Source organism: Apodemus sylvaticus, chromosome 2, assembly GCF_947179515.1.
Source record: "Apodemus sylvaticus chromosome 2, mApoSyl1.1, whole genome shotgun sequence".
NCBI classification, from domain to species: Eukaryota; Metazoa; Chordata; class Mammalia; order Rodentia; family Muridae; genus Apodemus; species Apodemus sylvaticus.
In genome coordinates, this window is record NC_067473.1 from 144,310,200 (window position 1) to 144,333,640 (window position 23,441).

At 40.6% G+C, this 23,441-nt stretch overlaps 1 protein-coding gene across 2 annotated transcripts in view; it reads right to left on the reverse strand.

The window, feature by feature from the left end:
- Window positions 1-410: 410 nt before the first annotated feature.
- The window catches only part of Rad18 (RAD18 E3 ubiquitin protein ligase), an 89,001-nt gene continuing 65,970 nt past the window's right edge, over window positions 411-23,441 (reverse strand). Inside the window, exons 12-13 of one of the 2 annotated variants that reach the window (XM_052174486.1) lie at window positions 12,917-12,979; window positions 411-6,226 (exon numbers count right to left, since the gene is read on the reverse strand). In XM_052174486.1, the coding sequence (XP_052030446.1) occupies window positions 6,127-6,226; window positions 12,917-12,979 (163 nt within the window). In that variant the 3' untranslated portion in view covers window positions 411-6,126. The remainder of the gene's footprint in view (window positions 6,227-12,916; window positions 12,980-23,441) is intronic. The other variant, XM_052174487.1, reaches the window with a different exon arrangement.

A 23,441-nucleotide genomic window follows, 5' to 3' on the forward strand; every position in this document is an offset into this window, starting at 1 on the left:
GAGGTCAATGCTTTCCCTCACGCCTGTAATCCCAGCACTCTGGGAGGCAGAGACAGGTGGATTTCTGAGTTCAAGGCCAGCCTGGTCTACAGAGTGAGTTCCAGGACAGCCAGGGCTATACAAAGAAACCCTGTCTCGAAAAAACCAAATCCAAAAAACCAAAAAAAAAACCAAAAAAAAAAAAAAAAAAAAGTTTGGTACCAGTCCTTTGTTGAATTTGTAGTTGGAATAAATTTTTCCCATTTTGTAGTTTGCCAGCTGTAAAGAAAAAAACTATTAATGACAAATTAGATAATGCTCTATGGGTGAAACCACAGTATTGCAGTATTGGCAGACATATTGTAGTTAGCAGAATTCATTAAAGTCACTTAGTAAAAGATCCCTATATAATAAAAACTTCTTTACATCAATAATATATAAGAATATATTTTAATTTTTTTTTTTTTACTAATTCTTTGAGAATTTCATACAATGCATTTTGGTGATAGTCCTATTTATTCCACCCACATCAGAAAAACTCTCAATCACCATAGATGAAGAAAACAAGATATTCCATGATAAAACCAAAATTACACAATATCTTTCCACAGATCCAGCCCTACAAGGGATAATAGATGGAAAATGCCAACACAAGGAGGGAAACTACACCCTAGAAAAAGTAAGGAAGTAATCTCCTTCCAACAAACCCAAAAGAAAGTAATCATACAAGCATAAAAATAATGTCAAAAATAACAGGAAGTAACAATCACTATTCCTTAATATCTCTTAACATCAATGACTCAATTCCCCCCCAAAAATAAATAGACTAACAGAAATATTTTTCATGTAAATCTTCAATTTTATCAGAAAATGTTTGTAATTCGTCTTTCAATTAATTTAGTAATGTTTTTATGTCTACCATTTTATCTATATTATTTTCCACGATAATCTTCAGTTTTAACATGTTTTTTCTATATTTCTTCAATTTTATCAGAAATATTTTCCATGTAAATCTTCAATTTTATCAGAAAATGTTTATAATTCCACTTTCAATCAACTTACGAATAGTTTTATGCCTACCATCTTATCTGTATAATTTTTCCATGAAATAATTAATCTTAACATGTTTTTCTATATTTTCTTCAATTTTATCAGATATTTTTCCATGCAAATCTTCAATTTTATCAGAAAATGTTTATAAGTCCACTTTCAATCAATTTAGGAGTATTTTTATGCCTACTATCTTATCTGTATAATTTTTCCATGAACTAGTCAATCTTAATGTGTTTTTCTATATTTTTCTTCAATATTATCAGAGATGTTTTCCATGGAAATCTTCAATTTTATCAGAAAATGTTTATAATTTCACTTTCAATCAACTTAGGAATATTTTTATACCTACCATTTTATCTGTAATTTTCCATGATAATCTTCAATTTTAACATGTTATTCTAGCTGGGCGGTGGTGGCAGCGCAGGCCTTTAATCCCAGCACTTGGGAGGCAGAGGCAGGCGGATTTCTGAGTTCGAGGCCAGTGTGGACTATAGAGTGAGTTCCAGGACAGCCAGGGCTACACAGAGAAACCCTGTCTCGGGGGAAAAAAATGTTATTCTATATTTTTCTACAATTTTATCAGAAATATTTTTCCACATAAATCTTCAATTCTATCATACGTTTCTACTTCCTTTTTCAAATAATTTAGCAATGTTTTTATGTCTACCATTTTAATCTTTAATTTTCCATGAAAATTGTCAATTTTAACATGTTTTTCTATATATTTCTTCAATTTTGTCAGAAATATTTTCCGTGTAAATCTTTCATTTTATCATAAAATGTTTTTACTTCCTTTTTCAATAAAAAGAAACAAACAAGGGAAAATACAAAAAAGCACTTGGAACTCAATAAAAGATGAAAAATAAGTTTTTATTATGTATTCTAATCTGTAAAATTTTGTTTTTATATTAAAATATTAAGGAAATAAAAAAAGAATGTAAAATGGAGTACATATCTAAGCAGACAAATCTCAATAAAATAAACTCAAATGACTGAGAAACAAAGAAATGTTCAGCATCTTTGTACTCAGGGAAATTCAAATCAAAACTATTTTGAGATTCTAGCCTATGCCTCTCAAAATGGCTAAGATCAGTAACACTCATGACAACTCATGTTGGCTAGGATTTGGAGCAAAGTGAACATTTATGGGCTGCTGGGGGAATGCAAACTTGTACAGCCACTATGGAATCAGTGTGGTTGCCCTCAGGAGGCTGGGAATCAATCTACCTCGCGATACCTCTCTTGGGCATATGTCCAAAGGATGCTTCATCCTACTATAGAGACACTTGCTCAACCATGTTCATTGATGTTCTATTCATAATAGCCAGAAATTGGAAATATCAAAGGTATCTCTCAACAGATAGAGGGATAAAGAAAATGTAGGACATGTACATAATCAGCTACTACTTAACAGCTAAAAACAGAAAAAAAGAAATCATAAAACTTGCAGGAAAATGGATGGTGCTAGAAAAAGTCATTCTTGATTGGGTGAGCCAGCACCAGAAAGAGAAACAGGGTACATATTAACTTATATGTGGATGTTAGCGATTAACACTACAATCTGTATAACCATAGCTTAGGTATAAGGTTAGGGATTAGGGGAAAGGGACAGATTTCCATAAAAATAGGATTACATATTTATGGATGGTTGAGAGACAGGGTCTGGAACAGAAAGGTCAAATGTGGAGGGACAGAGAAGACAGAGACAAGGGAAGGAATATAGGACAGCTAAACTTCAGGACCCTTTGAGGTGTTGTATAGAAACCCAATATAGTAGAATAGAAGATCTAAATGAAATTGCCACCAACACCAACTGGATGACTCTAGTTACTAAATGAAGCTTTTAGTATTGGCAATGGATTACATCTAATTGACTTGTTGGCCAAAGGGGTCCTATTGCAGTACCGGTTGTGCTCCATAACCTGACAGGAAGTCCCCATTGCTGAACATGGCACTTAACAGTCATTGGACATGGAGAAGTCATGCTAGTGCCTTCCTAGAGTTTTCACTCCTAAGGGACTATGCTTGTGGTACTGGAAAGTGTTCTGTTCACTATCAAAGGAGAAAGGTAAACACCAACCAAGCCACACACCCTTCCATCTACAATGGTGAGCTGCATCTAAGCTGTGCTGGTGCATCAGTGGAACAGACCTTGTGGGAGTAACCAACCAATATCTGACAGGACTTAAGTCTCACTCCATGAGATAGAACCCACAGTGCTGCATGGACGGCCAAGAACCTGAGACTAGATAGACCAGGGACCAAGGGGAAAACTAACTACTACTACTGCTCTGCTTGAGGAGTGTAGCAATCAAGTGCGTCCTAACTAGATCCTGCTATACTCAATGCCTTGCTCAGCCATCATCAGAGATGCTTCCTCCTGCAGTAGATGGCAGCAAACATGGAGACCATCAGGTTGCCAAGATGCAGAGAGTAATAAACTTTGGAGCACTCATTCCTAGTCAGGATGTTTCCAATCAAAACCCTCCCCTCAGCTCTCAGGGCGCCCTGTGGAAGATGAGGTGGAAAGAGTGACACAGAAGGTAGTATGCCAGGACTATGTATGGTCCACGTTAGTTCATCTTGGTACTGCTGTGGTGTTAGCCTAGACCAGCAGTTCTCAATCTATGGGTTGTAACCCATTTGGGGATGGAGAAAGCCTTTCACAGGGCTCACCTAAGACCACCAAACCCACAGATATTTACATTGCAACTCATAATGGTAACAAGATTTGCAGTTATATAGGAGCAATGGAAAACAATTTTATTCTTGGGGGTCACCACAATGTGAGGTACTGTATTAAAGGGTCACAGCATTAGGAAGTTTGAGAACCCTGGTCTAGATAAATCCTAAGGGGTATTACGGGCCCCAGACATAAATGTAGTTAAGTCCATACATGTAGTAAGTCCTAGCTGCAAGACTATATTTAGAGACTCATTAAAAAATAAAGTGAGGTCACAAGAATGGTGTGATCCAGCATGATGGGTATCCTCACAGGGAGAGATGAGACAGACACACGTGCAGAGAGAACATCTAAGGACACTCTGAGAAGGCCACTGTCTACGAGACAAGGAGAGAGGCCTCAGGAGACAGCCTATTGATCTAGCCTTCCAGCCCCTAGAACCATGAGGAAAATCAATGCTCACTGTGATAAGGAGGATGATGCTTGACAGAAGCCCAGGCCCCTGCCCACAGCCCCTCAGTCATAATAAACAAAACCATCTCCACTTCAGCTCCTCTGTCCTTGAGGAACAAACACTCCTATCTATCCCACTGAGAACTGTTTTCACAGCGCAATGAACCCTCACCATCACTACATCCCCACTACTCAGTACCGTGACTGAGAGCTTACTGTCCGAATTCACATGCCGGGGTGCCCAGCTTGTGTTTCTCCTCTCCTTTGTAAAATGCTTTTGCCACAACAGTAATTGCTTCCAGTTTAATGGATGGCAGATTATGTCATTTTTTTTTTAATGCAACATGGCATTCACTGGTAACTCAGTGATCTAAAACACGGCGATGTTAACCCTGCTCACTGCTTCATCATTCAGTGAGTGGTCTTGCTGTCCATTTCCCAAACTCACAGAACACATGAGGAAAACTAATGGCACTGTCAGTGTGAAAACATTCAACTCTAGTCATAATGAGACCCCATACCAACACCCCCACACAGATACAGACACACAGAGACAGAGAGAGAGAGAGAGGGAAAGAGAGAGACAGAGACAGAGACAGAGAGAGGAGGAGGGGGAGGAAAAAGGAGAGCGAGAGGGAAAGGGAAAGGGAGAGGGGGAGGGAGAGGGAAGGAGAGGGAGAGATGTAAGGCCATCAAACAGATATTTACATTGCAACTCCTAATGGTAACAAAATTTAGTTATATAGTAGCTAAACAGCTATAGTGTGTGTGTGTGTGTGTGAGAGAGAGAGAGAGAGAGAGAGAGAGAGAGAGAGAGATAGAGGCATGCATGCATGTGTGTACATGCCAGAAGCTCGTGCGTGCATGTGTGCCTGCGTGCGTGCGTATGTGCCAGACGTTCCAAAGTACAGCAAAAAGCCTGTGTCCACAGAGCTATTATCTGAAGAGGAGAAGCCCGTTTTCCCATCAGCAACAGACTGGTACCACAGCCATAGTGCTGCAGTAAGTAAAAGACCATGTGTCTGAGTGGCTGACATAGGGGCAGGATAATTTGAAATGCCAAAAGCAGGTGAAACTGGGAACTGAAGGCATTTTTCACACATTAACAAATTTTATGAGAAATGCAATATAAAAATTTATAGCCTCTATTCAAATACTCACAAGACACTGTTTCAAGGACGTTACCAATTGTATATTCATTGATAAAATCCATTTATTTTACTTTTTTGTCTGTTTGTTTAACAGCTGGGATTCAAAGTGTTAGAGACCTGCCTGACCCCAGTGGGAAACACTTGGAGTAATAATTTTTAAGTGCTACTCCAGAATTACACACATATGTTCCAGAGTCATTGTGACTGTCCCCTGAAATCACAATACTAACTTCCCTGGATTTGTGATTTCCATTATAAACCTACTCTACATGTAAACACATTTAACTTGGGTACTAAGCAGTAGCTGCTGGTGGCCCGGCACCAGGCTTCCTCCCAGGGTGTGGTCTATGACGAAAGCATGCAGATTCTCACAGTAGGCTTGTTACTGTCAAGAGGATGAAAAGAAGCTGCTTCTGAGGTTTGTTCCCCAGTGAAAAAAAACTGAAAAATGACTTTAAAACATCCTGAAACAGAGAAGTCAAAGCAAGGCAAACACTCCTGCAAAGAAATATATACTCTGCAAAGCTGGCGGATGTGATCGTAGTGGAGAAATGTCTTAAAGGCAAGGAAAGAAGCCACTGACCAAGATGGGTCATTTCAGAACTTCTCTTTCTGTTTTTGATTTTGTTGCTGTTGTTGTTGTTGTTGTTGTTGTTGTTGTTCAGGAAGGCGAAGAAGAATGAAAATGAATTAACTATTGCATTTAGACTTAAAAATCTTCCTCGGATATTGCTAAATATGAAACCACACATGGCAATAAAAACATCATGTTCAGGTCACTGTACGGAAAAGCTGACAAAAGCCCTACTAATTCTTATTCCGCTTGTTTCTTGGTTCAATCTCGACACGTTCAGTGGCTCTAGTGCGCCGATTCTGTTGTGGGCTTACTTCTCTGTTTTGATCATTTCTGAAAACAAGAAAAAAGAAAAAGAAATGAAATGAGATATCAGAAAACAATGGTCATTATTCTGTGGGAACGCCTAGTATACTAAGCAGTTTCTTTCACATTCATGATTTCGCTAAAACCCACAACTACATGGGTTCTTTAGTAAAAGACAAATACATGAGTCCACATGCACTGACAAGCCTTATTCCTCTGTTGGGTACTCATGAGGAATCCTAGACTAGGCCAGAAACAGGAGTGCCTACTGAGACAGGCATGGGGTAGGCAGAAAGTATGTCTGTCTCCCAGGATGCTTTTCTTCTGTGAAGAACAGGAATGCACTGGCCCCTGGAACTCAGACAAAAATCTCTGAGTTCCTGATGGAAAAAAACAAAAGTTGATGATCTCACAGATTCTTTGACCAAGGCAGCCAGAGCAACCACTAAAATCCAACCAGGCCAACTCCTACATCACCTGGCTCAACTCCCCACATTAATGGCCAGACATAAGTAAATTTTTTTCTAGCCACAAACACTATTTGGCTCAGTCTCTGGCATCCTACAGAGTATGTTTAGTCTTAGGCCAAAAATTAAGACACAGAAGAATCAAGGAAGAGACCCTACTGCTATGCACAAAGCAATGGATGCAGAGGCAGCCCAGATACTGGACCCACACCAGACCACATGACCAGTGATACACATTGATGACTCTAACACAAAAGGCAAGGAACATCCAGAGAATGAACAAATGAAGTGGAAACACTGAAAAGTTCTAAAGTATCAGAGAAGAAATGTTTCTTCAAAGGACACTTAAGTACAAAGTATAAAACTGATGAATGATTCAGTAAATTTAGAAGATATGTCAGCAAAAAACATCCAAACTAGGGGCTGGAGAGATGGCTCAGTGATTAAGAGTGCTTGATCCTGAACATGGAAGGAGTTAGCTCTTAACTACCTTTAACTCCAGTTCTAGGAGATTCAATGCCCTCTTCACCTGCAACCTGCACACACATGACACAAACATACTCTCTCTTACACACATACATACATAAAAGTAGAAATACAATTTTAAGTCCAAATTAAAACACAAAGAAAAAATTGTGTGTGTGTGTGTGTGTGTGTGTGTGTATGTGTGTGTGACTAGAATCCCTCAAGAAGAAATAACCGGAAAATTAATTACACAGCTGGGTTTTCTAAAAATTAATTAAAGATATCAAATAAAGACCAAAGGAAGTTAGCCCTGCCCCCATTAACAAATAACAAATAGAAAATATCTAGATACATATTCAAAGTGCTGAAACTCTCTGGAGGCAGGCAGTGAGAAAGGAACATTCCATAGAGGAATAAGGAAGGTTTCCAGTAGGCTTCTTTCTCATCAGAAACCAGACAGGCCTTGAGGTGATGCAGTGGCGGCTTTAAAGTGCCAGAAGAAAAACCGTCAACCTAGAATAGGCCCCCAGCAAAGACATCTTTTAAAGATGAAAGCTAAGAAAAGATATCACAGACAAAAGCTAAGAAAGGATTGATGGTTAATACACTTAAGAAATAACATAAGAAATGTTAAAGGAAGCTTCTTACATCAAACCAGCATGATCACTGGCTATCAATCTGGATCCATTTAACATGCATAGGAGTAAACACAGGACAAGGGGACCATGACTAGAAAGCATGAAACAGAAACAGTGCTGTTGTTCTCATAAATCTGAAGGCACCAAGAATTAGGAAAGGCCTAAGAGAACTAAGGGCAAACTATTAGCCCAGCAGCTTCACAAACACCAGAGGGCAATAGGCTTCTGCAGAAAGTGCAGTTTGTGTTTCACATCATAGGCAGAGCCAGAGGGCATCTAACATGTCCGTCCGAGCTGCTCCAGACCCGGTTCCCACAAGGTGACACCAGTACAAGCAAGCATTGTGTTGGAAACTTTTTCATGGTCAGTATTTTGTCTTGTTTCTCGACAAGGAGTCTTCCAATGCTACTTATCACAAAAGAGCCTAGACACGTGTTCACCAAGAGGAATAAGTGCCTGGCTTTTCAGAACAAACAGAAAAGCAAGACTCTTAGGCATGTGTCTCCCACCAATAACTACCCAGTCTCTGTACCAGCCTGGCCTTCTGGAAAAATGAGGTTCTTCAGCCACTGTGGTCAACTGACAGAAATTGACATTAGTTCATTCTATTTGTTTCACAGAGTGTTTAATTAAAAGTCTAGGAGCAGAATGAAACAAATTTGTAATAGTAAACCCAAGTATGTTGCAGGTGGCTCTGTGTTGCTTGTTCTCCCGGGAGAGAATTGTCTGGAATGAGGAATGAGGCACAAACTCAGGTGGCTTCTTGTGAACTAATCCCCTAATGAATAAAGAAGCCGTTGGAGAGAGGAAGAGAGGAAGCAGGAGGGAGTTAGGTCCTCTTTGGAACCAGATAAGATGTAGAGGAATAAGATGTAGCTGCTAGAGTTTCCTGGTATTATGGCGGATGCACAAGGATCCACTACCAGAGGGATCAGATTTTAATAAGTCTTACAAGATTAGGTTTTAGTTGTTGCACCCAGAAATTGAGTTACCTTTGTTTCTGAACTAAATTTGTGGTGTGTTTTCCTTCACGTGGCAGCTTGTCTGGGTTCAAGAGAAAAATGTACAGTGGCAAAGCGTGGGTTTGCCAGATGTGCACCACAAAGGCCGTGGGGGGTTTGAAGCACGAGGTTGGTGTGGTAGCGACCCGACAATGGGAACCTAGTGAGCTTGGTAGAGAGATTGTGGAGTTCAGAGCCAGAATCTCCATGAGATAAAAACAGGTTGGCCACTGCTTGCCAGTGCATGGCCAGCCAGGCTCCCGGGGCAGAGGCACATGTGTGGAAATGTGCAGGTTCTACTTTCCTAATATTTCACACAACAAGGGTCTTAGATCCAGCAAGCAGAACAATGTTATAAGCCTTTAGTGGCTACCTCAGAAAGCCACATAGAATCTCTGCAGTGTCTCAATACCTTCCAGAGGCAAATAATTGGATGGTTCTTACTGTAGGAATAGCAGGGTATGCATACACTACCATTCACATTCCTCAAGAAAGCTCTCCCCAGGTAACAAACAATAGCTTTGATCAGTGGTGCTTCTTTGAATTCTTAAAAATTGATAATGATTACTACTAGTGCGTTAGTCATGTTTCTGATTGGAAGGGATATATCATCAGGCTTTCATACAAGTAGCACTCCTGAGGAGAAAGTGGTATTTATAACTGCTGTTTTCCCTCAAACTGGCATCAGCACCAACTGGGGTACCCAAGTTGATGACATTTTCTACAAGACTGTCTGGTCAGTGAGTATACATCAAGATTTCTTACTCAGTTCAAATAACCAGATCCACTCTTAGATTTTAAGACCATCTGACCACCAGTAAGACCCATCTCATCTGTACATGCTAGCAATAGGGTAGAAGACTGAGTGACAGAATGAGAATGGTGAAGCCGTTCTCATCTGCAGGTAATAACATGCTTCTGGTGGGAAAGAGCAGGATCTGCTTAACAGTTCAGAAGAAGGCCACGATGAATGAAGATCAAATTATGATCCCAGGTATCTGACAAGAGAGCAGGCAAGAAAACCTAAGGTAGTTGCAACAATCTGGGAGACTCTCACAATGGCATTTTTCAGGGTGAGGAGCCTTTTATGTTGCTTTGAAAGTCAGATTCCACCAAGTTCCTCTGTTCAGGTATCTATGTTAGTACCCTTCCCCTCCACAAAAATCAGTGTGCCCTTTCCCATTAGTTTGAATGTCACCTGTTTAAATGATCTTCCATATTTATCCAGTCTTCTTATCCAGAAGGGTCAGATGCAAGAGGGCTAAAGAAATTCTGATAAAATGTACAGAGATTCCTAATGCTCCCCCACTTTTGCTAGGGTGGGTCATAGTAAGTCATCAGCCAGTAGTGTACTTAACCAAATGGTTGAGATTCTTCTGATTTGGAACAAGGGCTAGCAAAATTTCTATAGTGGTCTAAATACTCATAACTTTGACAATTCAATGTCTGCTGCAACTACTTGGCTCTGTTGTAACATGAACAACAAAGAAGCAACGTGAACCAATGGCTAAAGGAATGTATGGCTGTGTTCTTAAAAAAAAAAAAATTATTAACAAAAATCAGACAGTGGAGCAGATCTGGCTCATAGGTCATGGTTTGTCGATCTCAACCCAGGGCTGCAGTTTAATAAAAGAATAAAGTTTAACCTTGGCCAAACTCCCACCCAGAGGGTATACCAATATAGTCAATGCAGAGATGTTGTTTGGAGAAAGAAGTATGCTACACAAATAGATGAGAAGGGTTTGTTTGAACTGAGGGTTTGTTTTTAAATTTGTATTTTGTATATTTCTGGGTTCAGTAGTATTCAGTGATCAATTCTATCGCCACCTTGATCTTTGATTTCCAGCCTCTAGAGCTGTGGTTTAAGCCACTTAGTATGTGATGCGAGAGTCCCGTGTGGATGCTAACTAAGACTCTGAGCCTCTTTACCAGGAGAGTCCCACTCTGCAATGGGTTATCACAGATTTAAAAGCCAGAAGAGCTCAGCAGAACCTACATGTCAAGTGGAAATAAGCACAGGCAGCCCAGTCCCAGGCTCGGGTCAATATTCTACCAGGCAGCTACAGTATTCCTTCCTCTGCCATATTATACATTTATTTTAAAAGAAATATAACAACAAATGAACCCTAATACAAACCATTACATTTATTTTAAAAGTCTCACATTACTGATTTAAAACATTATTGAACAACAACTAACAAAGTATTTAAGATATCTTTATGCTCAATAGAACACAAAGGTGATTCCAGAAACAAATGTATACATACATATGAAACAGACATGGTCATCTCTTCAATACCTAGTGCTGTAGCAATGGGAAAGCCTTATGCCAAAAAGAACCACCAAACCAGTTATCTCCATAAAAATGTACCTGAAATAGGTTACAAACCTTAATGCAAAACCTAAGCCATAAAAAAAAAAAATCTTGGTGATTTAGGGTTGGGAAAAGGTTTCCTAGGTTGGACAAAAATAATAAAACAGACATAATACATTTCATCAAAACTAAAACCTGTACTTTGAGAAACAGTAAATGAAAATGAAAAGGCAAAACTAAACAAGGCAAAAAGATGACAGACTGCAATCCCAGGCAGTCTGTCTGAACGCCACTCCTGGCAGAAGAGCACCCTAGAGGAGCAGTGATGCGCCAGCACCTGGAGAGCGTGAGACGCGGTCTTCTCTTGCGGTACCACACTGTTCCCTGAGGGAGGAAGGCAGGATGATACTGGTGAGTGGGGCACCATCAGCATGCAGCTCTGCCGCTCACTGCAGCCGCGGCCCTCTACCCACAAAGGGCGTGGTGAGAACACGTCTCAGTCCATGGCAATAGGTTTTATTTTTTGTTTTTTGACTTTGGTGGGGGGTAGTGGTGGTGGTGGTGGTGGTGGTGGTGAAATTTCCCTCCTTGTTGCCTGTGGTCACATTTTGCTTCATGTAGTCTATGACTTGTCACATGTATACATGTTCACTTTGTCTTCTTGATAGATTGACCTTTTCAAGCTTTATAAATGTCTTTGGCTCCGTTACAGCTTTACCTTCAAGTCTACCTTGTCTGACACTCACATGTTAGCCCTGATTGAAATGTCTATGGCATATCTTTTTCTATTCTTTTGTTTTCAATGTATTGGTGTCTTAGAATTATAAAATCGTTCTTTATAGGGAAAGCAAAGGAGCACAGTACATACTTTTTCAATCTGTTCTACAGTTGTCTAATTCTAATTAGGTTGTATAACCCATTCCTGCAATCACCCAGAAAGCAGAATTTATGTGGAGCTTTCTTTGTTGTTCTGTCTTTGGTGTTTTCCAGATATCTTCTATTGCAGTATTTTAATCCACTTTAAATTTGTTCTACTTATCTTAAAACATCACCACCACCCCCCCACCCCCACCACCCCCACCACCACCTATAAGACAGGGTCTAATGTAGCTGCCACTGCGGCTGCAACCACCACCATCATTATCACCATCGCCATCATCATTTATAAGACAGAGTCTCGTGTAGCCCAGGCTGGCCTCAAACTTGATACTTGCTGAGAATGACTTTGAATTTCTGATCTTCCTGCTTAGTATAAAAGTACTGCTAATTAGACAAAGAAAGTGAATTTTGAAAATGACCTCTGGATTTAGCAACCTGGAGGCCTTCCAAGAGTGAAAATGGAAGATAAAGAAACACACCGAAAGTTGACATCACCTATGGAAGGAGAATTACCTGCAGCTGCAAAGGCTCCCACTGTACACTGAGAACAAACTGAGAAAGACACAGCTGAGAGGGAGCAGCAGTCTGTGTAAGACAAAGAAGGACAAAGGGTGGCTCCAGACAAGGAGGGAGGAGGCAGCAGAAGCAGACAGTCACCTCAGTCATGGGGACTGATATTTATTTGCTCTGAGACTTTGCGAAACAGACTATCACTGTCCAAAGAAATAATGTGGACATAGCCCTGACATCATACAAGTAAATCGTTACTGTGTGAGGACTCCAGTTCCACAGCGAGAACACACAAACAAGAAACACAGCAGAGACCTTTGCCTTCCACCTGGATTGGTATTCTCTTAAGAGAAGAAAGCACAACTATTTGTGTAAAAAGCAGCTCTAGAGAAATCTCATGTCTTAGGCCGAAGTATACTCGCTTGCTGATCGTGGGAACTCACTTGTGAGCCGCTTCCCAGGCTTCCTCTTCTTCCAGAAGATCTCTTATGATGTCTGAACTGGAACTAAAAGGATACGTGTCAGCAATGCCACGCCTGTGAGGTCTGTTCTAATCCAAACATGAGCACTGGGCGGGCGATGGGGCCTGGGGGGGTGGGCAAAGTGGCACATGGGATACAGGACAGTGGGCATGTTCGCTATCCACAGGGGATACAGGACAGTGGGCACGTTCACCTTCTACAGGGGATACGGGACAGTGGGCAGTTCACCTTCCACAGGGGATATGGGACAGTGGGCATGTTCGCTATCCACAGGGGATACAGGACAGTGGGCACGTTCACCTTCCACAGGGGATACGGGACAGTGGGCATGTTCATCTTCCACAGGGGATACGGGACAGTGGGCATGTTCGCTATCCACAGGGGATACAGGACAGTGGGCACGTTCACCTTCCACAGGGGATACGGGACAGTGGGCATGTTCATCTTCCACAGGGGATACGGGACAGTGGGCGCGTTCACCTTCTACAGGGGATACAGGACAGTAGGCACGTTCACCTTCCACAGGGGATACGGGACAGTGGGCACGTTCACCTTCTACAGGGGATACGGGACAGTGGCACGTTCACCTTCCACACTGTGAGGATGGTTGTATGGCCACATTCCTATGTACCACCTCCCCACATTGGTCCCTTGGGTAGTTACAATTTATTATATGCCAATTAAATTTCAAAAAAGCTATAAAAGCTGTCATGAATTAGCAATAATGAAAACTACGAAGAATGCCTAAATAAATCCCTCAACACAAAACCTGAGTCTAGACAGAGCAGTAACAGGAGACTCTTTAATCTCCTATGTCAATCAAAGATCGAATCACATTTTATCAGCTCCCAGCACTATCTAAAAGGAAAAGAAAAAAAATGCATTTTAAAAACTAAATTCTAGTGATGAGCTTCATAAGAGACAGCTCTCTAAGTGGCTTTCAGTCTCTTGGTAACCAACACAAAGTAAACCATAACGCAGTGAGCCATGCTAATAATGGAAGCGTGTCATAAACTGTGACCCAGCTTAAAATGCCACACTCTCCAGCGGTGCGCGGAACACAAGGCTGTCGGGGAGGCATGGATTATTCCTTTAAAAGAAAAATTGTTTGGAGGCATTAGCATCTTGTTCCCATCTAATCAATAAAGTTACTTAAGAAAACCCATGTTTTCAACCCACATATCAAGCACACTTCTCTAGCAATTCTACACTGAATGTCATGGGGCATTCAAAAACAAAACTCACTTAGCAGAATGAGGAAGGCTAAGGTGAGAAACAAGGTTAAAAATATAAAATATTAAATGCTAATAATTCTCTAATGATACACTAATTGGATCTGATGCCCTCTTCTGGTGTGTCTCACATACATCAAACAAACAAATAAACAAATAAATAAATCTTTTTTTAAGTGTCAATGAAGCCCCTTCAACCATTTCTGACGAGCCACACTGAAGCAGCATTTGTCTCTGATGCTTACACCAAAGAGGCCCCAGAGATCATCACACATCAAATGTCTCCCTCATCCCATGTATTGTCCCAAGTCCTCTACATTCTCAAGAGCCCCATGCAGGGTCTAGGCTGTTCAGTCACACTGCATGTATGCCCTGACCTTCTAGTACCTTCCCTGAACATATGAGAATAAGAAGCTCACTGGTAATATCAACCCAGGTATTTGTGGCTTAAAATATCCATACTGATGAGGAACAGATGTGACTGCAGCAATCCTTTAGGTGTGTTTATTCTCACAGCACTACATACATGCGATTTAAAAAATGATAGCACACACATATGTAGGATATTGCCTTGTCTGTAGTCAATTCTGTCCTATCTACATATGAACTGCAATTATTGCTTTAGGTCTCTATGTAGGGAACCTGTGACCTAAAGTCTGCCATAGTATCCAAGTATCTACTATTTTTTCCCACTGAGAAATGCCCCGCCCCCTTCAAAAGCTAGGTGTCCTCTACAACAACAAACACTTCAGCAGTAAATTTCACCCAACACTGGAAAGCTTCCCTATTAAACTACCGAAATGGAGCTTTTATTAGAAGAGGAAAACAGAAAGCCCTCCAGGTCGTCTCGCTGATTTCACTAACTTCATTTCTCTCTGGGAGGCAGACCCGCACAGCTCCTCGCCGTCACGCCCACTGCCACTGCCATCCTCCAGCTCAGTTTTAAACCTTTCTAGCACAAAATCTCATCTCTGGCTCTTCCGTATTATGAAATAACTGTTCTAACTGTAGGAAACCTGCAGCCAGTTAACTTTTTCAAGTTCTTCTCAGTACTTCCTGGACAAAGTCTATGGCAGTATTTCTGGGAGTTTGGGGGATTATGACTATATTCTGGCTTGTGTCACATGGAAAGAGTAAAATCTTTTTGTCCAATAATTCTTCCATCAAAAACACTTTAAAAGATGTTTTTTAAAAAAGGGAAAAAAAGACAAGAAAAGAAAGAAAAAAGGTTACAAAGCACTGTGGTTCCAGGTAAGTAAGCAGGACGGCCAGGCCTGTCCAGAACCTGGTAGTCTGTGATTAGTTTCCCTAGAAAGGAAATATAATCTGTGAAGAGCACACAGCACACACTTGAGAGGCTCCTGCAGTGATGTTTTCCTCAGTGGAAAACAGACTGCAGCTTCACAAAGGACGCCTTGGGCGCTGTTCTCCTGCCCTAACCCTGATGTTCAGCCATGCCGTGGCTACCATCACTTCCTTTCCACTACATGGTAGACACTCAGGAGAAGGACGCCAAAATCAAACCCTGACTGCTACAAAGCCTACAAAGTGTCAAGTTCACCAGCTAGGAAGTGTCCAGTCGATGCTACATCTACTACTTCAACTTCTGTCATCAGTGACCACTAAGAGCTGAGAGCAACACACAGCAACTGAGAAAACTGTGCAAGCCTGTCTAAAGAAATGCACTCACCACACCCTTCTCCAAAGCCAGGTGTCAGAAATGAAGCAGACAGTTCATAATTCAGACTTTACAAAGGGACTACTGTACATGAGTCAGTGTTGCTAAAATTATCACTCAAAGACTTCTTTCCTGTATACAGAAGCAATTCATATTTTTGAACTCTTAGTCATTTTAATATGCCTTGAAAATAAAATATTCTCCTAAGATACCATTACAATATCTTAAAAAAAAATCAAGAGAAATTTAATCACTAACTCTGATAAGTCTGAGGTCAGAGCATGTACAATCCTACATAAACATAACTTTTAAATCTAAAGCAAGGAACTTCTGCATAAACTTCATCATCGCTACTAGCTAGGTTTGGAACAATCAGAAGATTGTAATTTGGGAAGCTGGATCAACAAGAGGTCCTGCACATGATAGCTATAGTATAACTATGGACAAGTATTCAGATTGTGCCCTCTGATGTCATCTGTCAGGCTATCTCGCACATTATAGAGATCACACATGAAAAAGCCTCATCAAAAAATTATATGAATTTTAAATTCTAAATTCCCAAGCTGGGTTCTGGAAGATTCTAGTAGGCTTAATTTTTCATACCTTTTGGACCTTAATTTCAGCTTAAACTAGAGAGAAATAAGCTAATGCATTTGTATGTACATGTTGTACTTTGGAATAGCTGAGAATTTCAGTATTGCTCTCTGAACATTACTTTTAAAGAGAAAACTATTTGCATATTCCCTCTATAGCACACAAGTTCATATAACAGTAGATTTACTACCACAGTTGAAAAGATGTCAAATACTCTTGCAAAGCTATGATATAAAGTTATCTTGGGGGTAGGGTGCACATTCATAGACTTACTGTCAGCATTGCTGAAATGGGACTCCTGTTCCTGTCACGGAATGTGCAACCTTAGGCAAGTTCTGAACCACTTCTAAACCTCAAAGTCTGTATCTATAGAGTTAGGACACGTATTTTGCAGGGATGTTCTAAATAAAGATGATCAATACAGCACACTAGATGTTAAGGGTAGAGGTTGGCACGTAGTGAGTGTTCAGTGTTGCCTCTATTTTCATAAGCCAGGTTTGAGCCTGGATTTCCCAAAGCACAGTCACAGCACTGCTTCAATTTGCCCCAGGAAACGTGATCACTACGTGCACACTTTAGTCTTTGATTCTCACTGTTTCTATGACACCAGGTGCAAAATCATCAGTGCCTAATTATCTAGCCTGGCCAGGAGGAAGGGTACCAGTAGGAAAAACACAAATACCTGCTATAAGAAATCCTGGATTAAAGATTATTTGCAAGTGGAATTTTCTATTATCTAATAGTTACCTGCTTCCAAGTGTCTTCACTGTGCAATAATTTGAATGTAGTTAAGGATATGCAACTTTAAAAAGAAAACAACCTCCTTTACTATAAATAAATTCAATAAAAGGGTACAAAACCTGCCAGACAATGATCTTTCAGTAAATTCTGCCTATTAGCATAAATCCAAGGATGATTTCTAGTCATCTGATCTTTAGGGTGAGCCAATAGTCTACATGCAAAGTGCTCTAGTAGTGGCAGCATTAGTATTAATAACTATTAGTGGTAGCATAATAAAATAATCAGCACTTACAGGTTTTATTTATTTTTTTTTTACAAAAATCACTCAGTGATAATAAAGGTCATCATTTTTCTGAGTTACTACTATTAGCAACCACTGTGATAATTTCCTTACATACTAGCTTTAATTCAGACCTGTTCTAAGTTTCTTACCATTTGCCAGATAGTCAGAGGCTCAGAAAGCCAAAAAAAAAAAAAAAAAAAAAAAAAAAAAAAGGACAGGAATACTAAGCTCATTTCTTTCCGCTAACCATGTTGCTTCAGCCAGAGGAAGTAGAAACTCAAATACTCTTCATCTGTAAGGTGGTACTGCTATTTAGTCATACCTCCCTACATTTCTATCAGTAAGGTTTTACCAGACAACCAACTGCAAATTTCATAGATAAAGAACAGCTAAGAAGAGCTTAGTGGGCTCCAGATCTAGAAAACTAAGAGGACAAGGCCTCATATGACAGGTAATAAAAAAGAATGTATTTATCTAATCTTACAATACAACAGCAATGAAGTTCATATTTAGCTAAAAAAGTAGTCCCAATGCACGAATGTCTTAGTTTGGGACCCCTTAGTCTTTCCTTGCTGTGAAGAGACACCATGACCAAGGCAGCTCTTATAAGGAAACATTTCATTGGGGCTGGCTTACAGTTAGAGAGGCATGGCAGCCTGCAGTGGGACATGGTGCTGGAAGAGACAAGAGTTCTACAGCTTAATCCACAGACACCAGAAGGCAGCTGTGTTTCACACTAGGAGGAACTTGACCATTTAAGAGACCTCAAAAGCCCCACCTCCACAGTGGCATACAGGCCACACCTCCTAACTGTGCCACTTCCTACGGCCAAGCATTCAAAAGCATGAATCTATGGGAGTCATTCTTATTCAAACCACCATAATGACCAACTAAGCTAGGGAGGCTGGCCAAGCAAAATCAAATTTCACTCGAGCATCAGGTGAGAGAAATTCAATTCCTTCTACATGCTAAAGTCTTTCTGAGCGCACAGAGCTAATGGCTGAGCTAACTCCAAAATGGAACAAAGACAACTGACTGCCACATATACAGATTTCATGGACACAAGTAAAATTCACAGACTTGATATAACTGCATCTTGGACAAAGATTTCTCCCAAAAGACAGTCTAGCGCAGGTGCCACCTAGTATAAGCACATTTGAAATTATAAATGATACTAGAGAATTATTCCATGTTTATGTTTTTACTTTATTCCTTTCCCTTCCTTCTTTTGAGACTGGGTGTATCTGTGTAGCCCTAGAAGTCCTGGAACCTATTATGTAGACCAGGTTGGCCTTGAAATCACAATGCTCTGCAAGCTTCTGCCTTTCGAGTGCTGTGAATAAAGGCATGCATCACTACCTCCCAGCTTCTATTTTTATTTTGTAAAAAATTTCAAACAACAAAATTCACTATCTGAATAAATGAACCATTTAGCTTTCAGGAGTATTCTAAAGTTCCTACATAGTGCACGCTCAAAGCTTATATAATGACACATCAAATAGTAAAGTATGTTATTAAAAAGTTGTGGCAGTATTAAATTCATGAAATGTCCCATTAGCACATTAGTAACAGTAGAAGCTGAATGGAATGACAAACTTTCCAAATGTAAAAAGCAGTTTTAAAAATGCAATACCAGTATTAATTTACAAAACCCGTTGATTATAAAATCTAATCAATACATCTGCCTTACCTCATTGCCAACACCATCAACCTTTATTAGTCAACATATAGCACCTAAGATATAATGACTTCAAATTTTTATTTCTAAGAGTTGGGTTGTCTATACTTTTTGTTTAAAATAGGTTTAAAATATTTACATGGTTCAAAATAAAAACATCAAAAGATACATACTGAGGTCTAAAGATGTAGCTAAATTGGTAGAATGCTCCCTTAGAACACACAAAGCCTAGGGTTTGACCACCAGCACAGCATAAAGTGGGCATGTGGGTACAGACCTGTAACTGTCGTGTAGAAGGTCTAGGCCACACTCAGCTACACAGTAAGTTCAAAGCCCACCTGGGATACATGATCTCTCTCTTCTCTTCTTCTCTTCTCTTCTCTTCTCTTCTCTTCTCTTCTCTTCTCTTCTCTTCTCTTCTCTTCTCTTCTCTTCTCTCTCTCTCTCTCTCTCTCTCTCTCTCTCTCTCTCTCTCTCTCTCTTCCCCATTCCCCCCCTCCCTCTCCCTCCCTCCCTCCCTCCCTCAAAACACACACTTGCACATGGACACACATGGACACAAAGTCTGGAATCCTTGTTCCCATCTACCCTAGTCCCCTTATCTCCAACATGTAACAACTTTAATTAGTTTTTATTTTTAAACTTATTTATTCTTCAACAGTATACTTCTTATTTTTCAGTTTGTTTTGTACAAAATCAAATAAAAGCACTCAGTGTCTCTCCCCTTTTAGAATAAAAGCAGTGACATTTGCTATGGCAAATGTTTAGTGTTTTAGATGATGCATGCGTCCTAGAATCTCTTTAGATTAGAGATATTCTATTACCGAGCACACAGTACTTCAGTGGGTGGATGCACTGGTTAACTAGTCCCCAAGACTGAAAACCTGAGAGCTCCCAGTGTTCCTGCATAGCTCCCAGTGCTCTGTTCTTTTAGATTTATAGTATACCTACTTGTATCTGGAGGGAGGGTTGCACGTGAGTGCCAGTGTCCCCTGAAGTCAGAGGCCTTACCATCCAACTCTGCTGTGCTGAGATTGAAACCAGGCCCAGCCAATGCTCTGGTTCTTAAGAAGATGCAATGGAGCCAGCACTGTGAAGCAGACCTATTACCCTAGCATTTGGAAAGGAGAGGCAGGTGGACAGGGAGTTCAAGAAAATCGTCACTCTAAGAGTTTGGAGTCAGCCCAGGCTACACAAGACCCTGATTTTGGTGTAGGGTGGAGCAGTCAGGTGAAGCAATGACGTAATGGTCAGTGGCTAACCCTGCGTAGGCCCTGCTGAATGTCAACAGGGGCTACTGGCAGGACACTCATCCAGCTACCAAATCAAAGTATTTTCAGTTGATGTTCTCAGAGTCCCTTTCCCAAAAGTTATGCTATATATCACTCTAACAGTAATTAGTAAATGTATCTGCATTCCTACAGCTGTACCCTCAAACATTAAGACATTTGTCAACCTTACAGATGAGAAATGGTCTCAATTTGCACTTCCCTTTTGGCAGCCCATTAGCTTATGGCTTTGGTTCACTCTCCCGTCTGGTTTCTAGACCCCATTCTTCTCAGTTTCTAGGTACTCAGAAAACACAGCCATGCTTGAATGTTTTCAAAAAGAGTAAATCTCTATAAATACAAAAATCCATCCTTTCTTTATGTTCAAAGTATTTCTACCAAATTATACCATAACGTCTAGAATCAGAACTGTTTCTAGATTTGGCTGCCCTAGCTGAAATACAATGTAATAAAGTTATCTCCTGCATCAGTCAGTCTGTCCCCTCTCCTGACCCCTCTTCTGTGCCCCTGCCCTTTCTACGTGCAATTAATGTGATCTTTACTTCAAGCTTCTCAGCCCCAGGGAGCACGCCTCCCTCTGGATCCTAAAGCAAGCTTTCTAACCAGAAGAGAGTTGGCAGACTCACTGTTAGAAGTAAACCCTCTGTTTAATACATGAACTGATGATTCTTTAAAAACACTACATCTTTCACTGCTGTTACACAAAAGTGATGGACTGGGAAATCCATGAACTTAATAGTTCTAATATCTCAAGTGTTTGTTCAATTCCACTTCAACACTCTCAGACTATTCATCTGGCCTCAGTGCTTTCTGAGAACTCAGAGAACTGAAGACTAAGAGCTTTACTAGCTTTACTACCATTAGGGCTTGTGGGATTAAGTCACATCCTGCCTCTTTTAAATGGACCTTTCTCAGAAACTGGGGAGCCATCAAATGTTGCTGCTGTCCTCCTACCCAAGGCAGTAGGAGTCTACTTGTCCAGACACTCTCCCACTCCACTACTCAACGGTGTACTAGGGAAGCACGGAGCAGCACAGCTCCTAAGCCGTATGCTCTCCCTAGCCCACAGGGATTGGTGGCTGTCTTAGTCAGGGTTTCTATTCCTGCACAAACATCATGACCAAGAAGCAAGTTGGGAGGGAAAGGGTTTATTCCGCTTACACTTCCACATTGCTGTTCATCACCAAAGGAAATCAGGACTAGAACTCAAGCAGGTCATGAAGCAGGAGCTGATGCAGAGACCATGGAGGGATGTTTCTTACTGGCTTGCTTCCCCTGGCCTGCTCAGCCTGCTCTCTTATAGAACCCAGACCACCAGCCCAGGAATGACACCACCCACATGTGGCTCTCTCCCACTCGATCACTAATTGAGAAAATGTCCCACAGCTGGATCTCATGGAGGCACTTCCCCAACTGAAGTTCCTTTCTCTGTGATAATTCCAACCTGTGTCAAGTTGACACACAAAACCAGTCAGCACAGTGGCACACCAGGAACTAATTAACTCTCAGCACCCATAGAGCTGGAGCCTACCGCAGGTCCCTCCAGGCTCCAGCATTACCTTTTGTTTTTTGTTTTTTTTTTAAATACTGGCATACTACCAAAATACTACCATTTTCTAAGTCTACTGAAGGAAAGAGTTTGAAACTCTGAATTAAGGAGAGAAGCACTCCTATTGGGCCAGTAATGCTTATGAAAATGATGAGTGTTTTCTTTCTTTTCAAGGAAATCAGAACACATTAAGTTGTTTCTAAACACTGGAGTAGTTAGTATTTGGAGGTGTTTTGTTTTGTTTTGGCTCTCTAAGAATTCAAGTTTGAAATAGAATTAAATATTAATGCTTATGTTTAGCTTGAAACTTAAAACAAAAGCAGTATCTCTAAAATATCAACTACCTAATATAAAAGAAATTGTCTTAGTTAGGGTTTCACTGTTGTGAAGACATGATCAAGGCAACTCTTATAAAGGAAAACATGTAATTGGGTGGGGTTGCCTTATAGTTTCATGATCCATCATCATCATGGTGGAAAGCATGACAGCATCCAGGCAGACATGGTGCTGGAGAGAGAGCTGAGCGTTCTACAGAGGGGACAGTTTCCCACATTGGGCAGAGCTTGAGCATGGAGACCTCAAGGATCATCCCTAAAGTGACACACTTCTGCCAACAAGGTCACACCTACTCCAACAAGGTCACACCTCCTAATGGTGCCACTCCCTGTGGGCCAAGTATTCCAACATCTGAGTCTATAAGGGCCTTTCCTATTCAAATCATCTTAAATTACCCAAATATTGACTATTTCAAATATGTACCAAACCTCTCTAGTTAAATGGGTAATGAAACAAAAGTACAAGGTGTCAGTTTGGTTTTTGTTTTGTTTTGAACTATCAGAGGAATGAAAATCTCATACAAATAACAACCAAACACAAAAAGACAAGGAGATCACAAGGTGAGGTGATGGTGCCCCGCACCCTGAACCCCCACCCCCAGGGAATCATAGAATAAGCAAAATCCCAAAGATGAACATTTCCTATCACTGTAGTTGAACTGGATGACAATCTCTGACAATGGAGTGGGGAGGTCTAGCACAGAGATGGTGCTGAGACTAGGAAGTGTTCTGTTCAGCTAGAGCAGCTCCAATTAAATCCATCCTGTTCTCTTCCCAACAGTGCCAATGGAGGAGATCAACTGCCCTGCCTGTATCGGCATGAGCAGAATGACTCCAGGCTATGATCTGTCCAAGGAGGGCACAGATTTTAAATCTCACTGACATGACTAGAGCGCAGTCAGTCACTTACCTTCTCTGAGACACTGCTACTTTAAGAGATGAATTATTATTACTAAGTCATTAAATGTATTAAAGAACTATCCCTCCCAAACCATATTTTCCCTAAGCTTCCATTAATATTGATATGTTTTAGTATTTTATGTGCAATATGACCCATACCCCTAATAACAGATTATAAATGACACTTTTAAAATATGCTGAACACAG